Here is an 11,496-nt window from a genome sequence, read left to right as displayed (position 1 = left end):
CCTGTTTTTCTTCTTCTCTCACTCTTTTCAGCGTCTCTTCCCGTCTGTCTCCCAGTTGGTCGGAGCAGTGCCGGTTCGCCAGCGCACCAATCCTCTCCTCGTCAGCCTCCAAAATGGCTTCCAGATAAAGTTCAGCTTGTGTTGTGATCAGGCCATCAGGACACCTGCAGGCAGGAGACAGAAAGAGGGCGGAGTTAGCAGTTAGCACAATGTTAACGTCTTTTAAACTGACCGTTAAAAATACCGTAAAATATAGGCGCATTCAGCAGCTGATAATAATAATAATAATAATTTATACTTTATTAATCCCACAAGGGGAAATTACAATGTTTGTTACAATGTCTGTTGTTATTACACACAGGCCTGAATTACACACACATGCTCAGCACCTCTACACTCTATACTAATGGAGAGATGTCAGAATGGGGGGGGGCTGCCCATGGAAAGGCACCACGAACAGTTGGGGGTTCAGTGCCTTGCTCAAGAGCACCTTGGCAGTGCCCAGGAGGTGAACCGGCACCTCTCCAGCTACCAGTCCCCCACCGTACTACTGCCCCCCCACAATTTGTGTCAAAACATCATGTGTTTTAACTAGGGCTGTCAGCATTAACACGTTAATCGTGCTGCGTGTTGTGTGCGTTGTGTTCACTTGCAGCTGCCGTTGTTGACGGTGCGTTCACTTAAAACAGGTAGCCTCGTGGTGCATTCACAGTTAATGTAAAATACCCTTTTCCCATCTGGCGGTTGTTTTTGTCATTCAACAGCAATTTACTGGTGAAATAAGTTATTGTTATAGTTATTACATTATTATTAAATCTTTAATTTTGATCATATGGCCTTAACAATACACAAGTTTCTGACTGTTGTTTAGTACGCTTCTTTTTTTTCTTCTTTTCTTTACATAAATTATAAACTATCTTAAAGTCAAGTACATAAAGTCACTTTCTTTGCATTCATTTGATTCCCAATCAAGATCCACTGCTAAGAAATGCTTTCCATTGTTAATATGTACTTAAAAACAGTTCTGAAATGCAAAATAATTGAATTTTAATCATGTTATAAAACATGCGATTAATCACGATTAAATATAGAAATTCAGCGATTAAATCCCGATAAAAAGAATTATTAGTTTGACAGCCCTTGTTTTAAAACATTGTTTAAATGTGAATCAATAGTTTTAGTCTCTTTTTGTTAAACCCTGTGTATATTTGGTATCGCACCACTGTCTTCATATTCTGTGTCAGTGTTTCTACCCAGAATCCCCTGCTTCTCCTCCAGCTGGTTCTCACCTCCACACTGTGCTTGTCCTGAAAGACACAAACACACACAAACTCAGTTTAGGGATTCATTCACGAAATACAAACTGAATCTGAATCGTAAATCTGTAAATGTGAGAAAACAAAGAGGATGAAACGTGCGTCCTCACCTCCTCCTGCTGCTGTCTCTCCGGCGAGGCGTTCAGGTGCATCTGCTGTCTCTCCGGCGAGGCGTTCAGGTGCATCTGCCGCTGCTGCTTGTCAGCGTCGGCGCGATGCTCCTGGCGCTCTTTGGTCAGAGCTTTCTGAGCCACTTCACGCTCGTGCTCCCTCCGCTCGGCGAGATGCTTCAGCAGCTCCGCCTCCTGACACTAGAGGGCGACAGAGAGAAGATCGATTATGTACCTCGTACAAAAGGTACAGCAAAGTAGAAAAGGTACGATTTTTTTTGTAAAGTTTTCGTAGCTAGTGTTGTAGGCTACTTTTCGTAGCTATGTGAACGTATGGCTCATGAGAACAGGCTGCATGGTACATATGGTCAAGGTGCCGCCCGTAGCGTTTCTCTGTGTGACTTTACAACATGTGTTAAACTCAAGGCCCAGGGGCCAAATCCTGCCCCTTGCAGATTTAGATCCGGCCCGTATATCAATTTGGGTTCACAATACATTTTGGCCCTTCTAGTTGTTCGCCAAACCAAAAACACAGGAAAGTAGTTTTTTAAACTGCAATTACCTGACATTCAAAGCAGAATTTGGCAGATTTGGCGACTCTGAGAGTTTTCATATTCAGACTATGAACAAGTTGTTGTTAAAAAAAATTATCATTGTTTTGCTTGATTTGCTAAATTCTAGGATGGCTAAGAACTCTTTTGATGACTTTTGGAGGGCTTCATGTCAACAAAAAAAATGTACAAAAATGTCGGAAAAAGCAACAGATTTACAAAAACAGTGAGAAATGTCTGAGAAAGCTACAAAGAAATGAGGAAAAAAGCTACGAAAATGTTTAAAAAATAGTGACAATAACAAAAGCATGCCAATAAACTCTCCATGTCTGGCCCTTGGTGGGATTCTCTTTTTCCAGTGTGGCCCTCTGGCTTTTTTTATTTATTTAACTTTTATTTAACCAGGAAGAAACTCATTGAGATTAAAAATCTCTTTTTCAAGAGTGTCCTGGCCAAGGCAGGCAGCAGTACAACCACACATACAGTACATGTAAATACAAAATACACAAAAACACTAAGAACACGAAACAACTGAAACAGCAAATCCCTCAAAGTCAACCACAATCTTAACCAAATCAGGTAAAACATCTGCAGCCAGATGTGACTGCCTCCAAGTCAAACAACATCCTCTTAAAAACGACCAATGAGACTAGTTCAGTAAGTTTCATGGATTTCTGTAACTTGTTCCATGTAGAGGGAGCAGCAAAGTTAAAGGCCTTTTTCTCCAGCTCAGTTCTAACCTTTGGAACAGACAGAATGAAAAGATCCTGGGAACGAAGATTGTAGGTCCCGGTACTGTTTACATTGATATAGGTCAGAAGGTAGGATGGAAGGAGACCTAAAATAGCTTTGTATATGAGAGTATGCCAGTGTTGAAGTCTCCGTGTTGGTAAAGGAGGCCATCCAACCAAATTAAGTTTGCCACCCCTGCTTTACAACAACCATTAGGAATCTGTTAGCGGCTTTTTTGCCCCTATTCCTCCACCCACCTTCCTCCTCTCCTGGGCGGCGTCCAGTTTCTTCTGGATCTCCTCCAGCGAGGGCTTCCCGCGCGGCGGCGTGGTCGCCCTGAGCTCGGGGCCACCATCGAATGTGGGCGGCTTCAGGATGACCTCGAAGGCCTGGCCACTCGCACGCTTGCTCAGCTCGATCACCTCCATGTCCCGGATGCTGCAGAGGTTCAAGTCCACCACGTCGGCTGCAACGAGGGCACGGGAAAAAGTTCAAGTTAGCGCAAACTGAGAAAGAAAGAACGTTTTGTTTTTTTATAGTTATAGCTTAATTAAGGGATCTTCAACAGGGGGGCCTCCAAATTATTGTTCATTTTTGAAAGTTTTAAAAAAAATTAAAAGTCTTAACATGATTCCAACATATTCTTAGCAAATATAAATCCTCATGTGGTCGGCACTGACGGTAGGCTTACTGGCCAATAGGTAATGTAGTCTCTAAGGTAGCCATCCACAGAGACAGTTCATCCCAAAGGATTGACTGTTCCACATTTAAGGGTTAACATTTTTTTTTTATAGTTATAGCTTAATGAAGGGATCTTCAACAGGGGGTCCTCAGAGTCACTCCAGGTGGACCTCCAAATTATTGTTAATTTTTGAAAGTTTTTTCAAAAATTAAAAAGTCTAACATGATTCCATAAATCCTCACTGACGGTAGGCTTACTGGCCTATAAGTAAGGTAGCCATCCACAGATACAGTTCATCCTAAGGATTGACTGTTCCACATTTGTTTCACATTTTAGGGTTAAAAATTAAAACATAATTTATAAAATCATGCCAACAATTATTAGGCTATTTGAATAGCTTAGTATTCTATGCAAAAAAAAGGTATCTATAAATGCTTTAGGCTGCCCTAAAAGTTATTGTAGGACCATATTAATATGCAACTTCATTTTATACAATATATGTAGTAGGGGGTTCCTGATCCGTCTTTCTTTCAATTAAGGGGTCCTTGGCTTAAAAAATGTTGAAGACCCCTGGCTAAATGCTTTTGTATGTTGTAATAATGTGAAAATAGCTTTTTAAAACATGAAACTTTTCATGTTATATAGTAAATATAAAATGTTCTTGTTATAAATAGATAACTTTGTACTGTACGAAACATGAAAATATCTTTTAAAACGTAATAAAAAGATCTTGTTATTACAATAAACTTTTCCCATAATAATGTGATAGTTATATGTTTTAGTTTTTCGGGCATGGCAGCAATCTGCTTCCGTATTAAAATGTCCAATGTGTGTGAATTTCTCCCGTCTAGCGTTGAGATCATATATCGCAATCATCTCTCTCGCGCCACGCAGTTCACAGTAGGTATTACAGCTCCGGTAGTAGATAACTAGTAGTAGATAACTTTATTTATCTACTACCGGAGCCTTCACGCTTCAAAAAGGGTCCGGGAAGCTATGATAGCCATTAGCAGCATTAGCAGCATTAGCAGCAGCTCTGAGTTTATCATGTAACAGAGAAAATGCCAAAGGCGGAGCAGTATGTCCTGAATGTCCCTTACCAGCTAACATATTTCAAGATGGAGCATGAATCAAGCCAATAGGAATACTTGGAATTGATGGTGGAGGTCAATATTCATGAAAAAGGACAAGTTGGTAAACGAAGCAACACAGATTTTGATAGCGAACAACCAAACACGTTACACAATGGGACATTAAAGAGTTGCTGACCTTTTTTCTCGTCTTCTTCTGTGGTGTGTTTGGGTCGGGGGAGGATGCAGGAGCAGAAGAGAGACACCAGGGGGAGCTCCCGCATCTTCTCTCTGTACGCTGCACCGTGCACAGAGACAGAGAACAGGAAAGCTGAGCCACAGGTTGTGTGCAGACCACATCACATAACCGAAGAAAGGATGTGAAAATATCAGTCTGGAAATGAATAAATTACCTGCTAGAGTCATCCTGCCGTTGGTCTGTTTTCTGTCAAAGACACTGTGGTGAGGTAGAGTCTGTTCCTGAGGGAAGAGACACACGGAAACATTAAAATACACCCAGAAAAATCGGTTTCAGCAGAGTTACTTTCTGGGTTTAAAGGTAACAAACAGCGAGTTTAAACAGAAGCCAAAGACACACAGGAGTGTGAGCAGTGTGAAAACAAATTTAAAGGTCCCATGACATGCTGCTTTTTGGATGCTTTTATATAGACCTTAGTGGTCCCCTAATACTGTATCTGAAGTCTCTTTTATATAGACCTTAGTGGTCCCCTAATACTGTATCTGAAGTCTCTTTCATATAGACCTTAGTGGTCCCATAATACTGTATCTGAAGTCTCTTTAATATAGACCTTAGTGGTCCCCTAATACTGTATCTGAAGTCTCTTTTATATAGACCTTAGTGGTCCCCTAATACTGTATCTGAAGTCCCCTTATATAGACCTTAGTGGTCCCCTATCTCTGAAGTCTCTTTTATATAGACCTTAGTGGTCCCCTAATACTGTATCTGAAGTCTCTTTTATATAGACCTCTTTTGTATATAGACCTTAGTGGTCCCCTAATACTGTATCTGAAGTCTCTTTTATATAGGCCTTAGTGGTCCCCTAATACTGTATCTGAAGACTCTTTTATATAGACCTTAGTGGTCCCCTAATACTGTATCTGAAGTCTCTTTTATATAGACCTTAGTGGTCCCCTAATACTGTATCTGAAGTCTCTTTATATAGACCTTAGTGGTCCCCTAATACTGTATCTGAAGTCTCTTTTATATAGACCTTAATGGTCCCCTAATACTGTATCTGAAGTCTTTTATATAGACCTTAGTGGTCCCCTAATACTGTATCTGAAGTCTCTTTATATAGACCTTAGTGGTCCCCTAATACTGTATCTGAAGTCTCTTTATATAGACCTTAGTGGTCCCCTAATACTGTATCTGAAGTCTCTTTATATAGACCTTAGTGGTCCCCTAATACTGTATCTGAAGTCTCTTTATATAGACCTTAGTGGTCCCCTAATACTGTATCTGAAGTCTCTTTATATAGACCTTAGTGGTCCCCTAATACTGTATCTGAAGTCTCTTTCCCCGAAATTCAGCCTTGGTGCAGAATTACAGCCACTAGAGAAATATTAATGTTAATGTAAAACTCATAAAGTGACATTATCATGCCATGGGACCTTTAAAAGAAAGAAAGAAAAAACTGCATTTTTCAGATTGAGAGTTTAAGGTCACTTTGCAGTTTTGCTTTGAACTTGTTCTGACTTTGTTTTTATTATTTTTTTATTGAAGAATTGAATTCAATTATCATTAGGTCAAGTTGGTTTCTGTTTCAGACTTTTACAGTCTGATAGTGTTTGTATTCATTAAGTTAAAAATTGATTAAAAGATATTTTGGTTTGGAGTTTTTTCTTCTAAAAGTTTCTTCACAAATCTGAATGGGGTTTTGATTTAAAGGTCAGATTTGTTTTATGAGTTGAGTCATTCATATGAATATGAGCACGAGCTGTGTGTTTTTTTTGGAATTCAGCAGCCGTGACTTCGGCAGATTAAAATAAATCCTCCAAAAGTGTGAAGAGTGAGTCATCAGCGAACACGCTGCCGGAGTTAAGAATCACGGTCCTGAAGCTGTTCCCTCATCACGAACTCTACAAACTCTTTTAATGCATAAAAAGATAGAACAATTCCCAAAAACATGAAGCTAGAAAATAACACAAACCCAGTCTGTTGTGCACAAACACAAGAGCTGCAGACTCGGATAGTTTTCTCTTATCTATTCATCAATAAAGAATTGTTCAATGTCTGGAACAAGATCAAGATTCACTTTAATGTCCCACAAGGTGAGAAATGGATCCAAAATAAAGCCGACATGTCTACGTTTAAACTGGTTCTGTGTGCGTGTGTGTGTCTGTTTGTTGGTCTGCTGTGCACAACAGCTGCAGATTCAGATAGTTCTCCCATCAACCTTTCTTCTATCTTTCTATTCATCTATCGAGCATCTCTTCAAATAATTGATTAATTGCGTGTAAGGAGATGAAGATTAACTTTATTGTCCCACAAGGTGAAAAAATTGTCTTATGCACGTGCAAACTAAAATAATGTCCACAATAAAGCCACATTCCTACATTAGGTGTCTAAATCCAACAACGTCTGAACAACACACAACGAATTTCAGATTACATGCAAAGGAGAGCTGCACATCTTAAATTTGGTGAGCGGGGTGCGTGTGTGTGTGTGTGTGTGTGTGTGTGTGTGTGTGTGTGTGTGTGTGTGTGGACTAAGCGATGATGTCATTGTTGCCAGTATAGGCGCATCGACCGTCTGCAGAGAAAAAGCGAGGCGAGCACGCAGCTCAGACACTAAACTGCTCACTAAACAAAAGAAGAATAAGACGAAGAAAAGAGAGAAACGACAGCAGCAGAGACAGAAACACAGCGGGAACAAAAAAAAATAGATGAAAGTGATGAACACAATCTGCAGATGAAGGGACTAAAAAGCCTGTTTTAAGCGAGGCTGCAGAGCTGCAAACGTGCAGGAAAACAACCCGGTAAGAAAATCAAAGATAAGGAAGATGTGTTAATAAAGATGCAAGTGTGTGTGTGTGTGTGTGTGTGTGTGTGTGTGTGTGTGTGTGTGTGTAAAGCTGCAGAGACGCAAACACAGAAAATATCAAATACAGAATAAAATCGCTGTTAACATTGTTTAAAAGAGGCTGCAGCCGTGCACGCTTTAAAGACGCAGAAAGGCGCAGAAATAACGCGAGATAATCAGATGAAGATGAATATGAAGACGAGTAAATAAAGATGCGAGTGTGTGTGTGTGTGTGTGTGTGTGTGTGTGTGTGTGTGTGTGTGTGTGTGTGTGTGTGTGTGTGTGTGTGTGTGTGTGAGTGTGAGTGTGAGTGTGTGGGGAAACAGCAAAGCAGCAGAGACACACAGAACAACAAAAAAAAGATGAAAATGATGAACAGAACCTGCAGAATAAAAGAATAAAATCTCTGTCGACATGTTGAAAAGAGGCTGCAGCCGTGTGCGCTTTAAAGACGCAAGACGCTCAGAAATCAGGTATAAGATACTATATAGATATATGTATCTATATATCTATATATATAGATATATAGATATAAAAAGCTGCAGCCGTGTGAATAAGAGATGGAAGTGGGAGTGCACTCACCCTGCAGTGATGCTCGGCGCTCTCGCTGTTCACTCTGAAGCTCCGCAGCTCGGCAGCATCGGCATCAAAACAGCAGCCTGCTGCATGACATCACCCGGGAGCGCTCCGATTGGCCGGCAGAGATGCTGGGCTGCAATTGGTCCAGCAGAGGCAGAGGGAGTAAGAAGAGGAGGGAGGGAGGGTGGGGGTGGGAGCGAGGTTTATTTCAGAGGAATCCTCCGGATCACTGACAGAAAGCTCTTCATCACTCACGGTTTTTGCCGGATTTTCTGTTGAAATGTGAAAATGTCTTGATAAAACATGACGAGATCTTGTTAACAGATAGGGAAGAGAGGTGGGGAACTCTTCATCACTCACCCATGATTTACTGGATTTTTTTTTTTTAAACATATACAGGGAATGTCACTGTGGGTTTCATTAGAGCTCGTTATCTCACACACAGCGCTGGGACAGCTATCAGCCGATCAATACCTCTGATGAGATCATGTTCTGCAAAGACACGGAGGAGAGAGCACACAGATGTTCACCTGCAGATGAAATGTCTCATTCAGGAGAGTTAGAACACCCGAATGTCTTTCTCCCTGAACAGCCTGTTATCCTGAACGTCCGTATAGCTCTGTGAAAAGTAAAGCTCTGTAATGTGTATGTGTTCCACGTATTGATTACTGTCAGCAGCACATTGATGGTTTGGCTCCTAAAACACAGGGCTGTCATGAGGGGAGGGGGGGCCGAGTTCATGTCCTGGAAGAAGTTAAGGAGAAAACACAAGACTTTCACCCAGGAGACAGGTGTTCATGTGGGGTCCAAAAACCGGGAGTCCAGTACACTTGTGAGGTCCCGACAGCTTTGTAGGGCCAAAATGCTGGACCCCACGAGTTTAAAGGGCTGTTTGAGGGTTAAGACTTGGTTTTAGGATTAGGGTTAGAATTAGGTTATGGTTAGGGTGAGGGTAAGGGTTAAGGTTAGGCCTTTAGTTGTGATGGTTAAGGTTAGGGTAAGGGTTAAGGTTAGGCCTTTAGTTGTGATGGTTAAGGTTAGGGTAAGGGTTAAGGTTAGGTATTTAGTTGTAATGGTTAAGGTTAGGGTAAGGGTTAAGGTTAGGCATTTAGTTGTGATGGTTAAGGTGAGGGTAAGGGTTAAGGTTAGGTATTTAGTTGTAATGGTTAAGGTTAGGGTAAGGGTTAAGGTTAGGCCTTTAGTTGTGATGGTTAAGGTGAGGGTAAGGGTTAAGGTTAGGCCTTTAGTTGTGATGGTTAAGGTGAGGGTAAGGGTTAAGGTTAGGTATTTAGTTGTAATGGTTAAGGTTAGGGTAAGGGGCTAGGGAATGCATTATGTCAATGACAGGTCCCCACAAAGATAGTGCCACAAACCTGTCTGTGTGTATGTGTGTGTGTGTGTGTGTGTCCTCTTTAACCCTTTAATATGTGCTGCAAACGGGTGTTTGTCTCACTGGAGTGCGTTAACCCCCATAGATGTAATTTACACGGGGAACTGGGAGGGAATCAAGTGTTTTATATGCTAACATTTAGATTTATTTTGCTCAAAAGTGAAAAACTCAAACCCAAAATCTTTTTGACTACAGGTCTGCCAATGCCAGACTGCTAAGTCAGCAACATTATGTAAAAGAAAAGTGTCCTATAAGATCATTTTTCATGACATTGTAAACTCATTAAAAGGCCGGAGAGGTGATCATGTGACGCTCTCAGATGAATAAATAAATAAAGTGAAGACTTCTGAAACATGAGGAGAGAACAAACGAGAGCTGGATCTGGTTTGATCCGGTGTGTCTGGTCGGTTCTGAGGAAAAATGTCAGCGCTAAATTTATAAAGGCTGACAACGAACTGTTACTCATCCTGACTGTACAAACATGACACACACACACTCGCACACACACAGACATACATGTACGCACGCACGCATGAATACACACGCACACACACACACACACACACACCCCCCTCTATTTGTGGATTAACGCCTCCATCTGTTGCTCTGTTTGACAGCCAAACTCGTCGGTCTGTCACTTTTCTTTCACACACTCTGAGCTCCCAGCACCATCACACACATGAATTATGGGTAGAAGAACTTCAGGGACAAGCACCATTTTGGTCCCAGGCTTTGGTGTCTATAGTGCTGTCAGCGTTAGTTCTAGAGCTGCAAAGATGAATCCATTAGTTGTTGTCTAGTAAATAAACTGCCAACTATTTTTATAACCACTTTGAGTCATTTTTTTTATGAAAAAAAAGTCAAACTTGAGTGATGTCGGCATGTTAAATGTGAATATGTTCTAGTGTCTTCTCTCCTCTGGGACAGGAAACTGAATATCTTTGAGTTGGGGACAAAACGAGACATTTGAGGCTTTTTGGGACAACACTGATCCACATTTGTGATTGGCTGCAGAACTACTTTAGTCCTTAGCAGCTCGTTTTAGCTTCATCACCCTGAACAAGAACAGAGAGCAGGGGACTACAGCTCCCATCATGCACCACAGCAGAACACAGTGTTCTCACACACCTCCTCTCCCCCGCACACTGAACCAGATGATGTAATGCAGCTGCAGTGTGTGTGTGTGTGTGTGTGTGTGTGAGAGAGATGCTGCAGCGGAGAGAGAGAAACCTCCACATCCCTACTGATGATGTCACCTGCAGCCAATGAGATGAGAGCTCTTGGAGCCACGCTGTCAGGGTGTTGGTGTGTGTGTGTGTGTGTGTGTGTGTGTGTGTGTGTTTTTAAGGTCGAATCAGGATTCAGCAGAAACAACAAAACATCTGCAGCGAGCTGCATGTTTACAGCAGAACAGAAGGGAATAGATAAGAATATAATAAAATAGAGACAATATCAATATATTTAGTAGAATAGAATGGAATAAAAAATAAAAATCATTACATTTTAAATTAAAAATTGAAGGTAATATAAAATAACTTATAGAACTATATATAATAAACAAGCAGAAAAGAATAAAATCTAATAGAGAGAGAGATAGAGTGGATATGGGGGGTAGGCTCTGCTCTCGAGGACAAACAGAAGCAGAATAACTGGAACAGTGACATCATCTCGGAGTCTGCACGATGATGTCACTGACAATGAGGTCACTCACAATGAGGTAGGGCTTAGATCGGGGCCCAAAGGATCAAGCCCGCCCCTACCCGAGCGCATGCACGTTGTGTGTACAAACATCAGAAAAAGCGATAAAAAATGTGGAAAAAAAGTGACCAAAAACATTGAGCTAGGGACAACAAAAAGTGTTTTTTTCATGTTTGACGGGAAGACAAGACAAGGGTTAACTGGAATAATGAGCCCGAGTCCAATTTAAACCAGACCATTTTTTTTAATACTTGGGCAGTTATAACTCACGTTCTTAACTACAATTCAGAGTTGTTTGAACTCCAGAAATGTGTTTAGAACGATC

At 41.2% G+C, this 11,496-nt stretch overlaps 1 protein-coding gene across 1 annotated transcript in view; it reads right to left on the bottom strand.

The window, feature by feature from the left end:
* Positions 1–8,239, bottom strand: part of stmn4l (stathmin-like 4, like) — an 8,646-nt gene extending 407 nt beyond the window's left edge. The window contains exons 1-7 of the mRNA XM_028581157.1: positions 8,087–8,239; positions 4,875–4,941; positions 4,661–4,759; positions 2,967–3,175; positions 1,427–1,627; positions 1,290–1,307; positions 1–164 (exon numbers count right to left, since the gene is read on the bottom strand). The exon at positions 1–164 is cut by the window's left edge and continues 407 nt beyond it. Coding sequence (XP_028436958.1) covers positions 156–164; positions 1,290–1,307; positions 1,427–1,627; positions 2,967–3,175; positions 4,661–4,759; positions 4,875–4,887 — 549 coding nt within the window. The 5' untranslated portion in view covers positions 4,888–4,941; positions 8,087–8,239 and the 3' untranslated portion in view covers positions 1–155. The remainder of the gene's footprint in view (positions 165–1,289; positions 1,308–1,426; positions 1,628–2,966; positions 3,176–4,660; positions 4,760–4,874; positions 4,942–8,086) is intronic.
* Between the last annotated feature and the right edge of the window lie 3,257 nt (positions 8,240–11,496).

This window comes from Perca flavescens, chromosome 1 (genome assembly GCF_004354835.1).
Source record: "Perca flavescens isolate YP-PL-M2 chromosome 1, PFLA_1.0, whole genome shotgun sequence".
Taxonomy (NCBI): domain Eukaryota; kingdom Metazoa; phylum Chordata; class Actinopteri; order Perciformes; family Percidae; genus Perca; species Perca flavescens.
This window is presented reverse-complemented; position numbering and strand designations above follow the sequence as displayed.